The sequence below is a fragment of the Buteo buteo genome, chromosome 5, assembly GCF_964188355.1.
Source record: "Buteo buteo chromosome 5, bButBut1.hap1.1, whole genome shotgun sequence".
NCBI classification, from domain to species: domain Eukaryota; kingdom Metazoa; phylum Chordata; class Aves; order Accipitriformes; family Accipitridae; genus Buteo; species Buteo buteo.
The window spans coordinates 21,786,008-21,809,899 of NC_134175.1; the positions used below are offsets into that span (position 1 = coordinate 21,786,008).

The 23,892-nt window shown below is 41.1% G+C and overlaps 1 protein-coding gene across 1 annotated transcript; it reads left to right on the forward strand.

The window, feature by feature from the left end:
- Positions 1 to 383: 383 nt before the first annotated feature.
- Positions 384 to 22,946, forward strand: CCDC150 (coiled-coil domain containing 150). Its single transcript, XM_075029199.1, is given in 27 exon segments — positions 384 to 754; positions 988 to 998; positions 1,352 to 1,530; positions 2,115 to 2,183; positions 2,425 to 2,541; positions 4,955 to 5,099; positions 6,647 to 6,690; positions 7,557 to 7,649; positions 8,628 to 8,735; positions 9,567 to 9,892; positions 10,121 to 10,184; positions 10,713 to 10,805; positions 10,986 to 11,043; positions 11,352 to 11,359; positions 12,026 to 12,109; positions 13,655 to 13,712; positions 14,274 to 14,722; positions 15,199 to 15,365; positions 15,760 to 15,853; positions 16,210 to 16,379; positions 17,080 to 17,206; positions 17,810 to 17,992; positions 18,577 to 18,645; positions 18,725 to 18,886; positions 19,231 to 19,317; positions 20,330 to 20,498; positions 20,981 to 22,946. Coding segments are annotated over 27 exon segments (3,447 nt in total). The 5' UTR covers positions 384 to 608; the 3' UTR covers positions 21,148 to 22,946.
- Positions 22,947 to 23,892: the final 946 nt, after the last annotated feature.

A 23,892-nucleotide genomic window follows, 5' to 3' on the forward strand; every position in this document is an offset into this window, starting at 1 on the left:
GTCTGTGCGCGATTGGGGGCCGGCGCGCCGGCGGGTGCCGACGCCGCGGAGGTGCGAGGCAAGGCATGAGCTTTGCGGAGGGAAGGAAGAGAAGAGAAGCAGAATCTCCCGGGCAAATCCCAGGACCCCGGTGAGCAGCAGCGGCGACGGCTCAGGCACACCCTGACACCGCAGGGTGAGGCCGGGCCCCGAAGCGCCCCTCCCGCCGCGCGCACCGCCACCTCGGGCACTTCGCTCCCAGCGCCGCCCCGCAGAAAGGGCGGACTACAGCTCCCAGCGTGCCCTGCGGGCCCGCCTCTTGCGCACGCGCCGCCGGCGTGCCTTGTCCCAGGTTCTGCACGGCCGCGGATCCCGGCGCGCATGCGGGCTCGGCCGCGCGGGGAGCGGGTGCGCTTGAAGGGGAAGGAGCGCTGTGGCGGCGGGCTGGCCCGGCCGCCGGGGTGGGGGCGGCTCGGGGGCTCGCCGGGCCGGGCCGGGCCGGGCCGCGGGGAGGCCGAGGCCGTTGAGCGAGGTCCTCCAGGCCCGGGGCGGCCGCCGCGCGGGGGGTGCCTCAGCCGTGGCTGGTGCGGGTCCCCGTAGGGCGGGAACGGGAGACTGCCTGAGCGGCGATGGCCGGGCCAACCGTCATGGCCACGAGCGTCAGGGCGACCGTGCCCGAGTCCTTCATGGTACTCCAGCTGAGGATGAGGGTGGTGGGAGAGCAAACCAGCACACTGGTGCGAGACCCGGAGGCTCTCGGCATCGACGGGCAGAGGTAGGGAGAAAGCAGGGGTAAGCTTTTTCCTTCTTGGAGAGCTCACGCTTTTCTTGCTTTTTTCCTCTTCTTGTTCCTCTTTGCACCCGTTTGCCATGCTCTGCACTTCTCTCCACGAGAGAGCTGGTATGGGCAGAGTCAACGAGAATGGGCTATAGCAACCTGGGGTCACAGGAAACCTTCCAGCTCTGTGAAACATGGTTTCTAATCTAATTGCATCTGTAATGCATAAGTGCAATGTCGGGTAGGTATGCATACATGGAGTAGGTCAGTCTTTTCTCCTTTTCAGCCTCAATAATTTCCCCTGAAAGACTTCAGAAACACCTGCTAGTCACCCAGCCATTAGTCCTGTGCAGGCCAGGGTAGCATTTGTGGGAGAAAATATGCTGTGGAAAAACTGTGAAACGCTGGTGAATCAAATGTGTCAGTTAGGGAGTGTTGTACAGGCACTGAATTTAAACGTCTTCTGCCTGCAGACAGAAAAGGAACTGAATCCAAAGCATGCAGATAGTAAAAAAGTTTTGTACTACTTTGTTCTTCCTTGTCCCTCCATGTGCTTTTTCTGTCAATGAAAATTTTTGCCTTTTCTTTTGGCAGCCCAGTTGGAGCAGTGTCTGAATACAATCCATGAGGAGCATTTGCAGGAAATGAAGATTGTACAGCAAGAAGCAATGAAGTTGGACCAACCCCGAAGCGATATGAAAGAGGCTGAAGAAGAGGCAAAAGAAGTTGTTCAGAGGCTGAGTACTGCTCTGGAGATTACAACTGCATCCAAGGTACAAAAGGTTATTATAGTTTCAAGTATAAATGGACTTGGTTTTAAGTTAAACATAGTTTAACTGACATAGTTAAACAGAAAGTATACTCAGCTGTAAAAAGGAGTTTATGATATATTGTTGGCAGTAAGAGCAAACACTTTTGATAATGAGAATCTGTGCTTCCATCAATTAAAAAAAATTACATAGGAAATCAAGAATAAAATTGTTTTAGATTTGTAATTTTCTCATCTTCGTGACTTAAGTTTGTCCTGGCTTTCATGCATAGAGTCCTCAACAGCTTTATCTGTTTTTCCAGGAACATACGTTTCTCTGGTATTTCAGTCTTAACTTCTACTAGTATCTCCCCTGAAGAGAACTTCAGTGGACTATGTTACTCAATCTCATTAATTGTATTAAAGAATGCTTTGTTTCTTAGTGCTTGCACTCTTATATTCAGTGCTTCAGGACAGAGAACACCAGACTGGAGATAGAAATCAAGTTCTAGGTGTTAGCATGGCAGTTGCATTTTATAATATGTACTGCTTTTGCAATAGTTATGAACATGAAAGGATAAAAATATCTGTTCCTTTCATCTTCTTTAGATGGATGTAGTGATTGCAGCTGAGGAACTGAGGAACACAGAACAGAAAATTAACTGTAGGCTTCAGGAGGTAAGTACAAGAGCAAGCAGCTTAGCAGGAGGCTGAATTTGCCAAGTTTTACTTAAAGATTTGAAGAAGATCCTTAAATAATATTCTGGGTGCAATTTTGGAATGTGCACAACCCAGAGGAGCCTGCCAGCCGTGCTCATAACTAAATACCTGCACAGAACATCTTTCATATATAATCCCAAAGTATTTTTTTCAATCTACTTAATTAGACCTGGGTCAGAAAGTGTTTATTTTTTTCTAGCTAACAGAACAGCTGTCCCAGGAGGTCAGCCCGTGGGAGTCTTTGGAGGATTCCCAAGCAGCTGTGATGTGCCATGTACAGGACACGGCAACAACAGTAGAAGTAGAATGGAAGCAGGTCTGAGAAACTTTCAGTCTTCTTTTGTATCTCTTTTCGTTTTCTCATCTGGGAGATGAGACACTTTATAACTACGTCTTGTACAAACATTGATCAGAAAAGATCACGTAGTCAAACTTCCTGCTCGAAGTAGGAGTATCACAAACACTGGATTGGGGCAGTGGTGGATTTGTGAAGCAGAGTTCCAGGGCTGTGATTCCATGGGTGCTTTAGGTACTTTTTATAGTGGTGCAGTAATGTTCCAGTTAGGATTTTCTTCCTAGCATCCAAACTGAACGTTCCAAGCTTAAATCCAGGACCATTGCCCCTTCTTAAATCATTCAGTGCAATTGACAAGAGTTTGACTTCATAATCTTTGTAACTACCTCTCAGTTTTGTGGGCCACAACTGGATCCTGCCTTAACCTCTTCTTCACCAGGCTAAACAACCCTCTTTATAATTGAGGTACTGATAAATAGATAGAAAATGCAATTTCTAAAAAATATTCTGTTGAGATCGTAAACCTTCTGGAGTAAGAATGTTTTCTCCATTAATTGCCATGATGACAAAACCAGATTTTTGTTCTCAGCTGTATTTGTATTATCTAGCTATTCTGGAGTGTGGGGAGGAGCCATAGTTCATGGTGGAAATGAACTGGCTTACACACAATTCAAATAAGTAAAACCAATCCCCCTTTCTGCATGCGTGCACACACATGAGCCACATGCAGTCACTCTAACAATTCTGAATTCATAGCAACAGTTTAGTAAGGTGTATTGGTTTTATGTGGCAAGGTTTTGGTAGCGGGGTGGGTTACAGGGGTGGCTTCTGTAAGAAGCTGCTGGAAGCTTCCCCTGTGTTCGAGAGAGAGCGAGCCCATACCAGCTGGCTCTAAGATGGACCCGCCGCCGGCCAAGGCCGAGCCAATCAGTGATAGTGGTAACGCCTCTGTGATAACATTTTTAAGAAGGAAAAAAAGTTGGGAGTGAGGAACAGCCGCGGGAGAGAGAAGTGAGAACATGTAAGAGAAACAAGCCTGCGGACACCAAGGTCAGTGAAGAAGGAGGGGGAGGAGATGCTCCAGGCGCCGGAGCAGAGATTCCCCTGCAGCCCGTGGGGGACCCGCGCTGGAGCAGTGTGCTCCTGAAGGACTGCACACCGTGGAAAGGACCCATGCTGGAGCAGTTCGTGAAGAACTGCAGCCCGTGGGAATGGCCCACGTTGGAGACGTTCGTGGAGGACTGACCCTGTGGGTGGGACCCCACGCTGGAGCAGTTCGTGAAGAACTGCAGCCCGTGGGAATGGCCCACGTTGGAGACGTTCGTGGAGGACTGACCCCGTGGGTGGGACCCCACGCTGGAGCAGGGGAAGAGTGTGATGAGCCCTCACCCTGAGGAGGTGAAGCGGCAGAAAATAACGTGTGATGACCGTAAAACCCATCCCTGTCCCCCTTGTGCCACTGGGGGGGGCTTGGTGGAGAAATCCGGGAGTGAAGTTGTGCCCGGGAAGAAGGGAGGGGTGGTGGGAAGGTGTTCTGAGATTTCGTTTTATTTCTCATTACCTTACTCTGGCTGATTTGTAATAAATTGAGCTAATTTTCCCTAAGCTGAGTCTGTTTTGCCCGTGACGGTAATTAGTGAATGATCTCTCCTGTCCTTATCTCGACCCGCAAGCTTTATGTTATGTATTTCTCTCCCCTGTCCAGCTGAGGATGGAGGAGTGATAGAACGGCTTTGGTGGGCACCTGGCGTCCAGCCAGGGTCAACCCATCACATAAGGATAAAAGAAAGCAAATGGTGAAGTATCAAAACTTGAATAACTAAGGGTGGAGGTTTTTTTAAGTTTTTGGGTGTTCATAAAGGTCTCTTCATTCCTGAAACATATGAAGTTCTTTTGGAAATTACTAGATTTTTTTCCTATGTGCTTTTTATCATCTTTGTGTTCTTCTACAGCAGAAGCAGAAAAATGATGGATACATTATTGAACTATACGAATTATATATTATGTGAGAAGCAAAAGCTTAGTTTAATTCATCTTATCACTTTCTGATGGGTATAGTTGACCCTGTGGTATATTGCATTTAAAAAAAAAAAATTCCTCAAAAACAGCATGAGACAGACTAGGTGCCTTGACCATTGCATTCACCTTCATCTTTTATAGCTTGATCTTTTCTGTAATCTTTCATTGTGTGAACTTGTTAGATTCTGCCTGTCCTGTAAAGATGATGATAAGCACACAAACACTGTGTTACATATAGAAATTGAATTGCTTGCCATAGAAGTCTTCTACATAAGATTGGGACAAGCAGAAAGAGAGGAGAAGCTGATAAGGCTGTATCTTTTCCAGTTAGATCAACTTTTCAGGCTCTGAAATTTGCTTGGGTTTGCCTCACTGAATTCTGCATCTTAAAGAGTAATCAGTGATGTCGTTTCAGGTACAGATATTACAGCAGGACTGCCAAGAGTTGTGTAAAGATGTCCAGCTAGCCCAAGTGAGGCTGCAAGAGGAGGAGGAGGAAAGAACTGCCCAACTAGAGCAACAGTGCACACAACTGAAAGCTGAACTGGGCATGACAGTGGGTTATTGTCATACCTTTTTAGACCTTGTCTCCCTGCTTCCACAGTAAGAGGAAACAAGCACTGAGGTCCTCCACACCTGTGGCAGGTGTATCAGTCAACAAGAATGGAGGGCAGCTTAAAAGGTGATGAAATATTAAAGGCCTTTAGTTTGCATGTGATGTTTCCAAAGCCTCTTCTTACCTAGAGGAAACTGGCAACAGAGGTAATCAGGGTAATGAGTACACAACAATAATATGAAAAGGTTTCATCAGCATAAATTCTTTTCAGAGGAGACTTCATCTAGCAAGTGACCATTTAAGCATGATTCCTGAACTGATGTGCAAGTAGAATGCCCATTGCTATTGAGTCTTTTTGCAGCTGATTAAAAAAATGTGCTCTATTAAACATCAGTGTAAGGACAAGCATCTTGGATAAGCCTCTAGTTGATCTCATTTAGATTCCCAGTCTACTGATGTAAAAGTAGCTGCTTATAAGGGAACTAAGTGGCATTTAATACACTCTAGGATAAAAGGAAGCTCCATACTGTCAAAATTAATAACTCACAGTAAATGCCTAAATACTAGCATAATTATTGTTCTTGTGATCCTTCCATCAGGACCTATTTCAGATTTCTAGCTACTCTTTTTACAGAAGTGTTTCTGTTTCCCATATGTTTTGTTTGTTATTCTGTGAATCACACATGCGATAATTAACCTGTAGCTCATAAAAGGCAGTCGGTGTTTCTGCATAAGGCATGGCAAGAGGAGAGAAACTTGTCATGTTGTGACAGAGTTGGCTGCATGGGGGAGAAGGATGGCAGAATTCTTTCCTTCAGATCAAATCCATATGCAAATGACAAATGAGACATAAATTTTCTTTACTTCTGTACCAAATAGTCCTGCTGATCAAGGCTTTTTCCCTTTGTTAATTTAAAGAACTTTTGAGTGATCCTTTGATGATACCTTGAATGTCACAATATTTTGGCTAGACTTCCCTCCCTACCCTGCTCATGCTGAATTGTCTCTTGTTGTCTACCTTTTTTTTCCCAGTATGTTATACAGCATAGCAGAGTAAGAGGCTAGCTCTTATAGGCAGGTTAATTCAAATTCCAACAAAAATGCTTCTGCTTTTAGAACTGGGTGGTTTAAGCAGGGATCTAACTTGCTCTTTGTCAATGCACAAAAACTTGTAAAGTTGCATGTGGGCTGTGGGTTATAGTCAGGACAAATCAGTTGCTTACACACTAGACAGCTGAATAAGAGACTTAAGGTTATTTGATTTGCTCAAGCAATCATGGAGGTGGTACGTGTAGGAGATTGGCATGATGACATGCTTAATTTTAAAATTAAATAAATTACAATTTATGGAATCAATTTTTAAAAAAGTAATTTTGCTGAAATATTGAAGCTATCAGGAAAAGTATTGAAGGATAAAACGTTTGTAGAAGTCTTACCTGTTTGTGGCATATTCAGTAACTTAGCTAAACTCAAACATTAAATCAAAATGTCACCTTGCAAAATTACCAAACAGATAACAAAGCATGTCCTGACATTCTTTTCTATTTTTAGACTCCAGGAACTGTATCACTTCCCAGCTTGGTGAAGAAGCAAAAGTAAGTTGTAAACAAGTATGGGTGAGGAAAATAACTAAATAAAAGATCAGAACAGCCTATACGGAGCCTAGCAAATGTACCACACTTCAGAGGCAGAATTTTTATGTGGACAAATGCCAAATGTGACCAAGGCTAGTAACCATTGAATGTTTTATTTTATTATTTTACTAGTTTGGGGTTGCCCTAGTTATTTTTTGAAAGATTAACTTTTGTATTCTACTGAAATATCAAAACAGTGGTATGAATGCCTACCTTGGAAAACTAGAACTGACCATGAAACACAGCTGTGGTAGCACAAGTATTGCATACAAGGGAGACAAATAGATGGATTGGTGATTAATACTACAGAAAAATTAGAACCTTGGTCAACTGGGTACTAAATGGGCGAAGAGGTATGCTTACTGCCTATGTAGGGACTGTGTGTTGTCTGAAGTCTTCTCTAGGAGAGTAAGTTTCAGTGAAGATGAGGTAAAAGTTCAGCTTAGACATGGAGTCTCACAGTGCTGGCAACGGATTCCTTCAACTATGAATTGTACCACTCCTGTCAGTGAGATCTTTTTAGTTGAGAAGTATTGAGGTTATTTATAGTGGAGACTAATAAGTTTGAGCTCAGAAGGATATGAAGTCACCCTCAACTTTCAAAGCTAAGTTAGAGGAGGTAGCACTTTGTTTAGTTCAAGGTATATTTCAGAAAGAGGCTTGTACTATAGGAGCAATGTCTGTTGCTTGCAAGAGCACATAGCCATGTGGCAACATCTTAAAGGAGATGGGTAAGTATGAAACAAGGACTTGATATTTGTGAAGTGCCTGGCTAAATGACATTTAGATTTTTTTCTCAGTGGACATTCTGTTTTATTGCCCCTTAGAATGCACAGCTGTCCTTTAGCAAACAATGCAAAGAGAACCTGCAACTTCAGTCTAAAATGACCACCATGTGAGAAACAGCAGAGAAAGTACAGGTAATGAGAATAGATACTCTTGTTTTAAAATGGAAATAAAGTATAATGAAACAAGTGATTACAGTGAGAAACGATTAAAGATTTACTGGGAAGCCTCAAATGCAGGTCAGGAGACAAAGTTTAGTGCCCTCAGGTAATGTGGGCTAATGAGCAACTTCCAGTGAAGAAATTCAATCACTAGCCTAGCTAACAGTTCCAGATTTCCCAGCCTTAAGGCTGGAAACTTTTCTTGTTTTGAATCAACTTTTTTTCGAAGTGCCTTCTTCAGGGGCCATGATGTGCAGAACTACTGCTGCTCCCTTTTCTATCTACCCTTGAAGTAGTATATTTATATTCCTTTGCACCTTTAGATTCTACATGAACACGTTTCTATTAATGAGTCAAATATGGAGTACCTGCTTGGCTAAAATTTCCTCTGCCTTTTGGGACAAAAGGTTGACCTCAGTACATTCTAAAAAAATTTTATTTAGTCTACTTTCCCTCTTTTTAGAACATATTTTTGAAAACATTTTTCTATTTTTTCCCCTCCCCCCAACAGCTACTAGTTTATCGAGTGGTGTTCACTGGTAATGGGATTTGGATATGCCTTTCACAGGAAGTTCCAATTTTCTTTGGTTATCTACAATAATTCAACTGTGAAATGAATAGGGGTCCATTTTCAGTTTTTGCCTTCTTTGCCTTAGAAACATTACTTTTTTTCTGGACTTCAAAACTAATAAGTGCTTGATTCGTAACTACTTGATTTGTAAACTATATTCTCTTTTTTCCCATTACTGTAAAGTTTTAACACCTTGGAGTAAGTCCATCATAAATTGGGACTACCTGAACAAATTTTTTTTGACCATATTCTACCTAAAATAGATTTTTCCACATCTGCGAGAGATTTTCTAAAAGTTTCTGACAGCCTACTATGCATGAAAAAAAAACCCCAAACCCCTGAAAACGTTTGTCATCCTCCTCCTCCTTCTATCTAACCAGGTGCTAAATGACCACTTAAGCCAGCAATGCTCAGAGCTCAGCACCATGCTCCAAAGTGTTGCCAGGGAGAATGCTAAACTCATTTCAGATCATGAGACCATGCCTAAGGTATGTAGTCTACTATTACAGTCCAATAAAGTTATCTGCAGCTCGGACATGAGACAACAGACTAATTCCTAATACTGATAATCTGTGGGAATACAGTAAAATACTTTACATATAGCAATGGAATTTCTATAAAGATGAATTTCTATAAAGATAAAAAAGTGTTAGTGTCCTTCTTTGGCAAAGATTTATTTTGAGTACAGAAAAAAAAAAGTCATATGTTGTGGGTAGAGAGTGTAACTATGATAATACTATTTATAGAAACATCCTGTAGCAACCACTGAGAAAGAGGAATGTAGGAATTAATGGACATTGTAAGTACTGTAAATGCAGAAGCTGAGTGGAAGTAATAAGGATCTGAAATTAAATATGTATATAAAAGCTAGGTGAGGTGAACTCAGCTTTGACACCCTATTGAAGAAGCTGCACACCACAATATGCAGAACTACAGGGATCATGCAGGACCTCAATGACAAATTAGCAGCTTTGTAAATTAATTAGTCATCCCTCATCATTCTGATGTTAGTGTTATTGCCTGGGTAATTCTTCCCCTTTAGGCAGAACAATAAAAGACTCATAATCTGCAAGAGCAAGTCTCACTTCTGAATGCTGCCCATGCCAACATTTTCAGAGAGCTGCAGAGCGTGCAGCATGAGAGGGCTCAGCTTCAGAGAGCTGTGAAGAGTTTTCTCATCTGCAGCCTCTGTCTCCCTTTCTTCTGTTGCATTCTCACCACCTTGATTTCTGCTTTACTAGCACTTGTTGCCTATTAACACAGAAGGACCAGTTTGATACTTAATATGGAGGCCATCTTCTGTCCTTCTGTTGTGCTAGAACTCCAGCTTGGCTATTTTGTCTTTCTTTAGGGGTGCCTTGCATACAGAGCATGGCAAATACAGGCAGAAAGCAAGCCCCGCTGAGAAGGCAGCAACCACACAGAGACAGCTTTTGGAATATACTGTTGCTAGACTGCAAGGTGAACTTGAGACAGTTTTGCAAGAGAAGGCATCTCTGCTGGCAGAAAAGAAAGATCTTCAACAGGAGTTACAGAAAACTTACTGTGTTAAAGCTATATTCTTGAAGGCTGCTTTCGGACCCACGTTGCTAGAGTTCTTATTTACATACCAGTTCTGCTTTCAGAATATTTTTTTGCTATTGCAGTAGCAAGTGTGACACACTCTCCCCTTTACTACTATGCTTATATTTTGACTTGTCATGTCCATGAAGCATGGAAAGGGAGAGAAGACAGGGCAGCTCTACAGATATTATTTCTGAACTTTGGAGTTCACTTGCAACCTTCAGATCAACTGTTCTGAAGATGTGTAGTATATCTATGAATCTGGATGTTTTCAGGTGACAATGATTTCACATTTCTTTTGACAGATAAGGACAACAGCAAATGAAACCATACAGGAAAGGAACAAATTGGAAGTAGAAAAAACAGAGAATGAGGTATCTTGCAATGTATATGGCTGTTCTTTAAATTTAGTGTTGTCTTTCTCTCAAGTTTTCCTTTCATTTTTCTTACTCTTTCTTAACTAAATTATTTCTAAATAATGTGATATTTACTGTAGCCATACTGTTCACTTTGCTGTTTGATATTTTTCTTGTCTATATGGATGTGTCCTTTGGAGCAGCAACCCTACTGCTACCTACACAAGGTCCTATTTGTAGTAATAAGTCTGTATGCTGCTATGGCAAGTGATAAATAATTTTCAGCTTCTCCTAGCTGTTTTACCTGTGTAGCTTCCTTGCATATGCACAGCCTGGAAAAGGAAAGGTAGTGTTTGTGGTATAAATGAGAAATTCCTTAGTGTTGTGACTGAAGTCAGCATGACTTTCACTGTTCTGGAAGAGCTCTCTGAAACAGGAGAGACTGTACCTAATCAATATGTAGTGCTGAGGTTTTGTGATATTCATATATTGGGACTCTGGAAATTTTGAAGCGGTACAATTAGAGTTGGATTTTCCTGTTCATAGCCAGAAACGGTTTCAATGAAATTCACTTTGCAAACACTAGAGGAAGAGAACAAGAGGCTATTGGATCACTTGGCTGCACTTGTACGTGAGCAGGTAAGCCACTAATGACGTAGATAACTGATGACTTGACTGATAAGTAACTAGCAGGAATCAAGGTGCTCTTTGAAGTAATCTGTATTTTATGGAAAGTGACTGATCAAGTTAAGGAATCAAAAAGGGGAAAAAATGAAAACAAAAGGCTAAGATAGCTCAAATGTTACTCCATCTTTTTAGATGTCTGTGTGGGATGAGCCAAGAGGACTATATAGAGCTTCAGGTATTGGACATTTAGGTATGTCATTAAAATCCTGACTCCATCCCATTTTTCTAGTACAGGTGTACAGCTTGTATATCTGTACATGTATATTCAGCTTGTGTACATTGGGAACGTATTAACAACAGTTTTATGCCGTTTGTGGACAAATTTGCACTGGGGAACCTCATTCCCATTTTTGACTTGTTCCCACTCCATTATTTCTCACTACTCTCAGTCACCTGGATCAGGATACTTGACCAGTTCCAGAAAAGTTGAGTAAAAGCTTAGTAATACGGTGCTACCAGTGCTTTTACCATTGTTGTTTTTTTTTTTTTTTTTTACAGCGCTGGATGTAGTGACCAGTTGTATATGTTGGAGATCCTAAGAAACACGTCGCTGCTGATAAGGTCCTAACATCACGATGCTAAAGAAGAATTAACTGAAATGCCTTTTGAATGTTTGTTATTTGATAATCAAAGTTACTTTTCTACAGTAGTTCATCTGTAACATATGTATAACTTTTCCATTTAACACAGAACTCCTTTTGCAGTCATCTGTTAAAGAATATGAATCAATAGAGCATTCAGAACCTTAAGAAGTTGCCTAATTTTTAATTTTTTTTTATTCTTCACTGTCTAAGTTATTTTAATTCTGTTCATGCCTTCTCATTCTAGTTATTTTTGCTTCTCTGTTCCCTGTTGTCAAAGGTTTCTTTCATCTCTCCATTTGTTGCCTGCGCTTCTAGGACAGTGGCCTTCTTGTGGCCATCTGGAAGGTTGTACCAATTTGAACAGCTCTTCCTAGAGATTAAGATGTCTTGGAAGAATTTATGCCATTTGGGTATTTTTTGTATTTTTTTTTTTAAATCTGTTTTAGTGTTTCACCTAATTGAAAATTGATACTGGAAAAATGGGGGAAGTTAAAATACTAAGGGAGAAACAGGATGCTGAGCACCCTTTTTGTTGCTTTTTATATTGTTTTTCCTACAAAATGGTAATGTCTGCTCTTTTTTCCTCAGTATGCCCAGCAGCAGGTGCAACAGGTGCTGGCAGAGCTGACTGACAGCAAGAATAAACTGACCTGTGACAAAGGAAAACTTCAGGTACCTCTCAGCATCATATCTGTCGGCTCAAAAGGAAAACTCATTTTTTTATGTTCATCTAAGATAAGGTTGTTTAACCTTAGCTCTTCAGTACTTAATTTGGAGGGAAGTGCTTATTTATTCTCTCTACTTTATTTGTGTAGTGTCAAGCATGTATATTAAGAGAGTTCTGTATCAAAATCATCTTCAATCCTGCCCATACTGCCTTTGGGTCACAAGATGCTGTTGATGTGGCTTCTCTAGGATTTGTGCTAAGTTGCTTAATGTGTGAAAATAGTAGAATGGCTAAGAACCACCAGGGGGCATTAAAACATAATATATGGGTAGAAAATTGGTTGAAAGGTTAGAAACATGGAAAACTTTATAAAAAATGCAAATTAATAAGGAGGGAGGCAAACCATGGTGGTAAGCAAAAATAAACAGCATATGTAAGCTTTCTTAAGCGGAAGTTAGCTAGACAGTAAATGAGGTGATGAAAGTAAAGCTTTTGCTTCAATGTGACCTATGTCATAGGATTTGGGACAGTGGTGCAAAGATTCCTGAGTTTCTTTTGAAAACAGCACAGAATGTGTAGTGATTATTAGAGAGCAAGAAAGCTACATTTTATGCAATAGTCCGAGGTCTGATAGTGGTGACAGAAGGAAGTGAGCAAGACATCATACCTGGATTAAAACAAGGTGAATTCTAATCTGGAGTTATTTCTATTGAAGTGTAAGTTAAAAGCTATTCACTCACTGCTTCTCCTGCTATGGGACTCAGGGAAAAGAAAACATTTGCTCTGAGCAGAGAGACATTGTCACATCACTCTGCTTCTGTGTTCCAGATAAGAGAATGCTTTTCCATTTCTGCACTAAAAGAAAGCTGAGCTATTTTGCCACATCTGTTTTCTTAAGACTGAAGTGCAGAAGCTGGAGGAAGACCTGTAGATGCACGTTTAGATAATAGTGAGCTTTGCAAGTGCACTGCATAGAGACCACATACACTCTGCTGAAACTGAACTTTGACAACTTGTTACCCCTCAGAATTAGGGTCAGCCTAGCTAATGCTTAGATAGCCATTAGAAATCAGATTCAACCCACTTTTTCCTGAAGAACAGAGTATATGTTTAATGTTAGCTGTAGCATTCTAGTCTGCAGCCGGGAACAGAACCTGATTTCATCAAAACAAACATGAGAACTATGGAAGCTCAGCTTAACAGAGCTGGTTTTTATGCAAGTTGATTGCATGTATTCAGGCTAGAAAACACACAGTTTACAGGATTGTAAAGATGGTCCTCAGGATTTATTATTATTTCGCAGTAAGAGAACAAATAGCTGCAGATAATGCTTGTCTAGCTATATTGCTGGGAGGCAGGCAGTTATTCTGCTTCAGTCTGAGAAAGGGTGTTTTATCCTGGGCAGTGAAGCCAAGCTTGTAGGTATAAGAATGTGAAATGGACTCTGCTCTGTCATGAGTTTGCTGTTCTAAGCTGTAAGTTCAAGTAACTGCATTGAGACTTCTGTTCACAAGCAAGAATGAACTCGTAACAGTGAATGCTCTTTACAGACTTCCCTTGCTTCTTGGATACCAAAGCAATCTCGTAATCATTTTGAGTTGGAAAACTGAAGACGCAAAAGTGACAAACTGTTAATCCTAACCATAATCTCCATCGATCTAGAGATTACACAGAAGACATAACCATGTTTAGGAGACTTCCCTCGAAAACAGGAGGTCCTATTTTTGCCTTCTGTTTCCAGAAAGCAAAATGAATCAAAGTTTCTCTTGTACTTTATTCTCCATCATAGAGGATGGTTCATCAGGTTTTCAAAGGCAATTGGATATTATGTTGATGATTGGAATCCATGACCTGAATGCTTTCAGATTTTGGGAAAGTTGAAACACTCAGTTCCATTGGTTTGTGGGTATAGAGAACTAGCTGCAGAAAGGTCTCACAGTAGGAGCAGACCAGAGAGGTGCTCAGAACCAGGGGACTGTGCTGGCCCCACAAAGCTGTGACAACAGCTGACATCATAGAGTTCTAATGAAGTTCCAGTCAGCACTGTGTCTCTGCTGCCGAGATACAGAGGGAAGTCATATGACTTTGGATAACATGCTGTGGAATGTATCACAGAAGAGAGCTTGAATATCTTTCCTGAAGTACTGCAGACTTAAGAATAAGATGTAGCATCTACTTCTGCTCCATTGAAGAGATATTTTGGAGAATATTTTTTCAATTTCTGTTTTTGGTACTCACATCTTCACTACCTCCAAGGGCTGCCTGGTTTTGTGGTAGGAATGGCAACAAAAAGAAGAAAATCCCCAGCAAGGTCTTGGCAACAGAAGTCTCCTGATCATAATGCTAGGTCAGCTGCAGGCTCAGGAGAAGGAACTGTGAAATCTGATGTACGTGCTTCTGCTCACCGCTCTACTTTACACCGAGTTCATTTTGAACAAGTTGAACATTCAAGAAACTCTGTGTCTGAATGTGGAGATTGTCCTAGGGTCAGTCAGAGGATTCTGTTAAATGCTATAAAGAATATGGGAGAAAAATTGGAGAATATAATAGACATTCTCACTCGAAGATCATTGAAAACTGGGTGGCCTACTGGGATTAATGAAGGAGACTTCAATGTGGTGAGTGATGACCATGAAATGCAAGTTAGAATGATGGTTAATTTCAGTTGACTAATTGACAACAATGAAGAAATGGCTGAAAATTAACAGGGACTAAAACCGTTGAGTGTTTTTTGCTTGAAAGAGATGCAGATGAAAACTTAGACTAAGCAACATTAGAATCAACAACTGGTTTTGACTAAAAACCAGCTTCATGCATCTGTGGCACATCCTGAAGCCTGAGTGCCAGGAGTTCAGAAACATTGGAACTACCAATTAAAACACCCACAAAACCCCCCAAGAACACCACCACACAGTCAGCTTGGGCTTAAACCAGGGGTAGAACAGAGATTATGTAATTAGAGCTGTTAAGCTATTTCCATGTTCAGAACCATTGCATACTTAAGTGTGCAGGTTACTTATAGAAGAATCCTTTAATAACACTCATAGATGACTGATTTTCCTGCTCCTTTTCCTAATGATATCTTGTACTGCAGATGGCAGACCTGCAGCACCAGCTGGATGCAGGAAAGGATGATAACAGTAAGGCAACAGCCATGCTGGAGCACGTGTTAGCTTCTCATAAGATGCAAGCAGCTCTGGCTGTGGTACAAACTGAGCTGGGACATAAGGACACTGAAATCAGCAACCTCAGAAAAGACAAGTAAGTGAAACTGATACTGTTTCTGTGGTCTATCAGCAGTGTGGTGAAGACAGATAACAGTTGAAGAGTGGCATCTTCTCCATGGTTCTGGCTAATAAGCTATAGGACAAGTTTGTTTGAAAAGTTTCCAAAATCCTTTCCTTCAACACTGAAACATACTTAGTACTAGTGAACCAAGTACACCTAGTGCTTGTAGCTAACTCTGCAAGCTTGGCAGGCCTTGTGCATCTTGTGGAAAGCAGGTAAAAAACAATTTAAGTTTAACTTCAGTGACAAGCAAAACTTAGTATGGTTAAGGTGGAGAACCAAACTGTGAGATGGTCACCACTTCAGAGGAGATGTGCACAAATTGACTTAACGCATGATTTTGTTTTAATCTGATTTCCATTTTCAGGAGCCAAGCTCAACAGAAAATACAGATGCTAGAAACAGAATTGGAACATTGCCGAGCCAAACTGGTTGCCATGGGAAGGCAGCACAGCAGCCAGGTAGCGACCGCATTTTTCTGTAGTAACAGCCACCACTACATTTTTGGTGTTGAGCCAAGCACGTTTTCTTTTTCTGAATGCAATATGGTGCATTCGCTATTGGCAAAGAACTTTTTTTTTGTTTTTCAAGAAAGTCATGGCTATGTGAGAAATTGTTCTGATCCTTCTGACTAAGCCAGTCAGTGGATTGGCATTGTAAGGATTCCCATCTAGATGCCTGTGCTTAGGACGTTTGTAATCAGACAGTTGGTGATCTTACCTCCTGTAAGTTGATACTGACTGGGAAGGAAAAAAATACTCCTTTCTAAGCTTTTTCATTTGGGTAAGTGTAAATCTGATTTGTTGTTACTGCACAGGTGGAACCACTTTGTAAGACACTCGAAAGTGCTAGAACAGACAGCAAGAAACTTGTTCTTCATTCGGAAGAAGTTCTGCAGGTCAATAATACCCCGCAGAGCAAGCTGGTCCAAACTCAATATGAACTGAAAAGTAAAGAAACTGAGCACCAACAGCTGATAGTCTGCAGGTAAGACCAGATCCATGATACTACACACTTGAGGAGAAACATTACTTTGCACTAACATCAGTGCTTTATGGCTTTAGTTATCCATCGGTATCAGCATTGACTGTATGCTGAGCCAGCAGCTTGCTAAAGATGGATGCATACAGAGCTATAGAAATGGGTTCTTTCACTCGTTCCCATAATGACTCTTGGACGTACTCTGCTGTACTGAGGAACTGCTTAGCCAGGGTCATTATGGCACTTCTACAAACAGCTTTTCCATGAGGATAGCAGATGTCACTTAGACTTGGAAGTGGCCTGCAGTAGCTATAACAAGGAGAGCACAGGATAGGTGTTTAAATTCCTCACCCAAAACCAGATGCTAGTAAGTAAAACCTCAAACCTAAGTGTAGGTGCAGTCTGAATCTCCTCATCATCCATTGTCTAAACAGGCTTAGCCATTTAATTTTCTGAAGGAAAGCTGTCCTAAAGTGTTCTTTCCAAAAAGTCTGTTTACATTGTATAGCTATTTTGAACCTCCTTTTAAATAAATGGAATACGAAATACTAGAAAACACATTCCAGTCTTTAAACAGTAGTGGTGCAGAGAGTATATCCAAGACAAAAGTACTTACAATGGAATTGTCTTTCCTATTCTTGTGTTTATAAAATAAAGCGTATTAAATATAAACATGAATAACTGAATTTGTTTCTTCTCTTTAAAGGGAACAGTTAATGGAAAAAGCCAAGACTGAGGAAAAGATGTATGCTGAACAGTTAGAGTCTTTGAAGAAGCAGTTTCAAACTGAACAAGAGGCTTCCAGGAAAGCTGCCTGTCAAGAATCTGCTGAGGTGAGAAGGGATAGAATTAAAAGATTTCAGAGATTGATTTCCAGAGAAAGAGGTCTGCTGTACAATTTTCCAACAGAACAAGAGCAGCTCATGACAAATACTTGTCTCCTTTTCCATTCACTGTGGAGTTGTCCATCACTTGTACCCAAAAAGCAGAATTTTGTCATGTGGTGGACAGACATTTTGGTGGCCATGCACAGTGATTATCTGTGGTCTCTTTAACTTTTTCAGGTACCACTGTATATCCCCCAACACTGTATACGTCATTGGTATAGACATTGGTATCAGTCATTCCAGTGACTTAAAAAGGATAATCTGGGGTTGTATAGCAATTTCCGGGGATAAAATACTGGTTTGGAAGTCTGCTTTGTTTCTTGGGGGCTGGATCATAAAGCTCAGCATAACCTTAGTATTACTCAGATCCCAGCATTCACTTTTTTCCCCCCCTTTGTTAGAAGGGTATTAAAGAAAAGTCAAAACACCAGGTGCTGTAGCACACTTCAGATGCAGCAAATCAATTGGGTGTACTGCTTTTTAATTGTTGTATAGAATGAACTAATTCTTAGAGTTAATGTGAGCTCACTTTTTCCTCTTTTCTCCTAGATAAAGAAATCCCTTGAAGAATCCTCCTCCAAATTGGCTGAAGTTTCCCATGCTAACAGGGAGCTGCGGCAGAAATTAATAGAGCTGGAAGAGTCTTTGTCCAGTTACAAGGAAAAGCTAAAAAGCCAAAGAGTTCGAATCAGACAATGCCTGACGTGTAAAACTAAGACAGAAAGGGTAAAGGTATGCACACATTTTTCAAGAAGGACAGATATCCTAGTTGAGAACTCCTTTTTTCTCCTACTGAGTAGGACTGCTGTTGATCCTTTGCAGTGGAGTTAGACTTGAAAATAAAACTAACTTGACTCAAATTCTGAACAGAAATGAATAGATTGATTGCAGCTACAGTAATTGTGTGGCTGCTTCTGTCATCCCTCCCCCCCCGATATTAAATATGATGCCATAGGGTCCCATCCCTCCATTAGATTTTTATAGTAGCGTTTGTCCTCTTTATCATGTTGTGAATACAGTCTATTTAATTATTGATTGGGCCAAATATTGCTTGTATAGTGATTAGTCCCTTTCCATCCTTTATAGCTGTAGAACTTTTGGTTCAACTGGTAGCTGATCCTAAATGAGAATCTATACTCTTTGCAATTCTGCCACTGCTTGTTCCCCTTTCTGTGGTGGGGCATGGGTTCTCTTAACTTCAGTCTGATAGGGCAAGAAATAAGGACACTGTGCAGACATCTGCAGAGACAGTTCCCATGTAAGAGCCAGTGAGCCTGAAAAATTCCTGAAGTTTTGTTTCTCTCAACAATTTCCAGGAGACTGAATCTGAACTGAGGAAAATGGAAGCAATAAAGGAGGAGTATCAGAAGAAGAATTATGAACAAGTGAGCTTTCTCAACCAGTTTCCTGAAGAGACTGATCTGCTAAAACGTTGCTGGAATTTCATTCTTGTCTTGTCTTCAGTCACAGGACATCAAGAAATTTGTGTCAGAGTTGAAAAGTGTGCAGAGCAAGATGCAAGTGTTGTTGAAAAAACAACATGAAATGCAAGTGCAGAACAGGCAGCTGGAGACCCAGGTGCAAGCAGAGAGAAGACAAAGGCAACAGCTGGAAAACAAATGTCAGGTAAAGTGATAGCAGCATGAAAAAGCGGTGACACCCATGGAAGCATTTTTGTGCAAAATCTATGGGGTTGTAGAAGAGGCGATAGAAAGACTTTATTAACTCAGTCAAAAGATATTCCTATAAATCTTACTGTGTCTGCTCCAGAAAGCCCAAGTAACAACTTAACATACATTCACTATATATCTTGACTTTAGAGAGAGACAGGATAGGTTTTTTTTTTTAAAACGATTTAACTCTAAGCTATTTACAGTAAAGATTAGAGAGTCCTTCTGTTGTATTGCAATTTTTTGTTTGTGCCATAAAAAAACTGTATAGAAATTAATGTTACTTCTTTTTCTACCTAGAAACTGGAAAAAACAGTCAAACATCTGAAGAAATATAAAGTGGAGACAGAACAGAAACTGAAGGAAGCCAGCATAGAGTCAGAACAGGTGAGACTGGTTAGCATTGGAATAATAATTCATTGAAAGTAACAAGATAAGTATTTCAGTATATGCACCAAGTAACCCTTTAAATCTCAGATACGGGTCTCTTGTGAAGAGTGAGGTGCCTCCTTGGCCTTTTCAACTAAGTGGCCTTTATCATACTTTAAAAAAAGAAAAAAATTGATGTTTCTATCTTTTTGGTGAATTGCTTCAATTTAGTGGGGCTTCTAAGAAGAGCTTTTGTCCCCCCCAGCCTATTGTTTTTATCAGGCACGGGATATCTGTCAACCAACCAACCAAAAGTGTTGTGGCCAAGTAAATTGCCCCCCCTGAACTGCTCTTATGTCACTCTATATGTGACATCATGCAAACCCACATTTTCCACCCCCCCTCCCCACCCCAAGAAGTCATTTGTCCTTGCATCACCTCATGCTTGCACAACTGTACCACAATATCCAAATTATTATAGCTTGCATGGATTACTATAGTAGATTGGGGTGAAAATCTAGGCGTTTAGATGTTTTGTAGAGTATTAACCAGCCTAAAGTAAAATTAAAGTAATAGAGGTGCCTCAGCCTGAGGTCTTACCTGCTGCTTACCAGTCCAAGTACTGTTCTGTGATTAGAAAGAGACCTTAATAGCAAAAGAGTATCTCTACGGCATTCTTCAGGCAAAGTTAGTCTTCCCTCATCTTTCTCAGGAGTTTGTGGTACTCAGCATCCATTTTTCCCCCTCTTCTTCCCAATGCTTCTGCATTTTATGCTGTATTGGAGACCTGTGTTGACTTCATTACACTCCTCCCTGCCCCTCCAAAAGTGGGGCAACTTTGTAGTGAGGACCTCTCTGATACATCCTTTTCACAGCAATGGAAAAGGGCATCATGAAGAGCTCCTATCCCTACATACAGGAGAAAGACTGAGTTGTATGTTGTTCTGCCCCTTCTTGCACAGAGCTCAAAAACTGGAACAGCATGCATTAACTGCTCTCTCTGCAGTTCTAATTACACTGTCTTGCCTAGATCACAACTAGCCTAGAAGAAGCTCACCGTTGGTTCAAATCTAAGTTTGACAGCCTGCAGCCCGAAGTTGTGAAAAACCACCAGCCAAAGAACCCTGAAGAGAGCAGCTCTAAAAAGGAGGCAAAGAAAGAAAGCACATTCATTTCAAAGAAGGAAGCAAAGAAAATAGGTGGGGGCAAGTATTTGGTAGCTCATTATCAGTCAGGATTTCAGTTTCCTAAACTTTCTTTTCTAGTTCCTTACACAGGGGTGGAAAACAGACCCCTCTTGTAGTTCAGTTTGTTTCCTCATTTTTTTTCCAGAGGACGTATTTAAGCAGCAAAGAATTATTACAGGTATAAGATAGCTTCAAGGGATTGTTTCTGTACTTAGAAAAGTTCTATTGCATGTACTTCATGTTTCGTTGATGCTCATTAACCAAATACTTGTCTGAAAGCTTAACAGCTAGTATATTTTCTTCTCTGCATTCACCTGTTGCAGTGGTTCTTCCCCTCCTCCATACCTTTTACAGATACCCTTTCAAAAGCTGTGCTTACCTCATTTGTGTAGATTCGTCAGCCTTCTCCATAATTGATAGTTCTTACATAGCTGTGCGATCAGCTTTTTAGAGATGTATGTATTAAACTGCTAAAACTTTAATCTCTTCTTTAGTAATGACAGATTCCCCAGTCAGTCACCAGCTTCATAAAACGTTGCATCTTTTCCGAGGAGCAAAAGCAACAAGAGCTTCCCACTCACACCTCCCTGGACAGCAGGGCAAGGACCCAAGGCCTCCAGCTCACCACCAGGAAGGCCCACGTGAGCTGGGCAGGAAATGAGCTCACTTGACTGGTGATTCCCAGCCCAGGGAGAGCTTCGCTTGCTGCCAGGACACTACCTGCTAGTACCCAGGTGCTGGAAGGATTGGGAACTTTACTTGATCTGATATAGTTAGATAGGTCTGTATCACTAAGAAGGTCTTGCAAATTAAAGGTGCTCATGGGGCACCCATATATAGGGAACACAGGAATGCTTGTTTAAATCATAAACTCTGATTTGAATTAACTAATACCTCTCACCTTGTCTTTTTGACTCAGGTGCTTTGCATTGTGAGGCTGGTATTTACAAAACTACTATTTATAGCAAAACAATTATTCTTTATCATTACTGTAAACTATATGCTGTTGATATGCTGCATCTTTGCTTTTGTCACTTTTCTTTTACCAGCTTTAGGCTAAGGCCTGGCAGGTGCTATCAAAACAAATCTCATACTGATTTGCAGAGGGTTCAGGTGAATTACTGAGTCATGTCTGTGGCTCAATGCTGATGTGACTGGGACAGGAAGGAACTGGCAGGACTGGCTGCTTCTAATGGCTGATGATACCTGGGTCATGAGAGAATATAAGCCTTGGGCTATTTTAGGAGTATATAAGGAATTCATGAAGTATATGATGTTATACCACACATCATCTTACCTTCATAAGAATTAGTGGAATGTGTTCAATGTGTCCTGCTGTGGAACAACACACTGGGGAAAGAGTAGTTGAAGCAGATGACTTACAGTATGTTGAAGATGATTGTAACATGGACAGTTTCATGCTTGTTCAACTAAGGATCAGCTCATCTTTGTCATGGCTTACTCTTCCATGTGGTATCAATACAACCTAGCTTCAGTACATGTGTTGTTGCACTTTAATCTGCTTCAACAGAGCTGTTTGCCAACTCCTCTGTGATCAATGGTATCTACACATGCTATTTGCAATACTTGTTTAGTTTAGTGGGGAGGGAAGTCCTGCATACCTCTGGAGCCTAGGAGCAGCCTGAGGACACACTGGAATTAGCTCATTCTGCTCCTCCAGAAATTTGGTCCTCAACTATAACTTACATACTAGGACTCTGGACTAATTCATGGTGACCTGAGCCTCTCCTTGAAGCAAATGGCTATTCTAAGGAACAAGGGGTGGCTAAACACACTATTAAAGCTAATGCACACCTGAGTTTAATAATTAAATTGTGCTGCTTAAAAGCAGGCCTATACAATATGGCCTTAGATTTGTCCCAGTCAAGCTGGTTCCTTCAGAAATCGATTGGCATCTATGCCACACCTGCTCTGTAAAGCTGCTTGGGTGGCTTAGCATAACCTGTGCCTCTCTGCCTCCACAGTGCCCTCAGGCAAACAGCAGTCAAAACTGTAATCTAGTTTTGCTTGCTATGAACTCAAACTGTAGAGTAATCACAGCTGAAAAACAGTCGTCTCAAATAGCACTTACCCTTTAACACTTTTGTTTTTGTTTAGATTGAATGCTTAAGTAGATTGCCTAACAAGGGACAAATGATTGTGACCTTTGCCTGTGCAAAAGGACAAAGCATATGGCAGCTGTATTTGTATGAACTGCATGTTGGCAGGGCAACAGCACCAATCACCCCTCTGTTTTCCCTCTGTGGGAGTTGTTTTACCAACATACGCTATACCACAAGGGCTGGTTCTTCACCCCTTCCTTGTTCCAGAATCCCCTGCTCTCTCTAGGGCCATGCATCTGCAGTTACTTTGTATATTGAAATGCAGACTCTGATTATATGGCTGCGGCCATTAAACTTGGTACTTTTGTTTGCGTAGTGACAGTCTAGTCCAGGTTCAACAAATCCTGTTGCTTCTTCTAAACCTGTTTGGGGTTTAGGGTGGAAAGCAGTAAGATACATAGTGTATTTGTAAAGGGATTACTGCCTGCCAGTACCTTTTAACTTTAGCACTACCTTAACTTTTGGCTATACCTGCTTTAGTCAAGTGATGCAGCTCAGTGGGTCACATGCAGAATGAAAAAGCTGGTCCAGATGTCCAAGATGTGTTTTGCATTGGTTTTTACTTCAGAGTTGCTCTAGTCTGATCCTGCTGAGTGAATGCTCACTAGCAACTGCAACACTTCTGGAAGCCATCTTCTAATTGCTTTCATTTGAAAGGAAACTAGTTTGTCTGCTCAGAGCCTGCTCTGCAATGTGAACCACAGCATGGTGAGTGGCAGCTCACCCATGTGAAACATCACAAGTACACACTAGACAAGGACTTGTTATTTTCTTTAAACACAGTCACTTCAATAAAGTTGTATTAACCTAACACTGCTGCCACCTGCAGGATCAATTATTGAGGTCTACATTGCTAGCCTTTCCCTGGGCTTGGTAGCTGCTAAGCCTCTTAGTTATAGTAATATTTGCAGCATTTAAAAATGAATTTTCTAAGCAGTGAAAAGGTGGTTGTTTGTTTGGCGTTTTTCCTGTCAATCTGGCCTTCAGCAAATGTGGATGGCAAACTGCTTTCTACACATGTCAATGCTGGTATCAGGTAAGAACAACTGTAAAGGTATGATTCAGTTTTTAAGACAAATCAGTAGATGCTTTTATAAGCAGTCTTTTAAGTATGGCTTGAGTTAGTGTTTTATATATAATAGCTCTTTCTTCAGCAATAAACAGCTATCAAAATTATCATGGTTAAACCAAGTAGTTTGACAATATATGTATGTAGTGTGTTTGAAACTGTTACCAGTTCTGTTAATGTACAAGCAATAGGATTCTGAGTATTTCAGACTCAG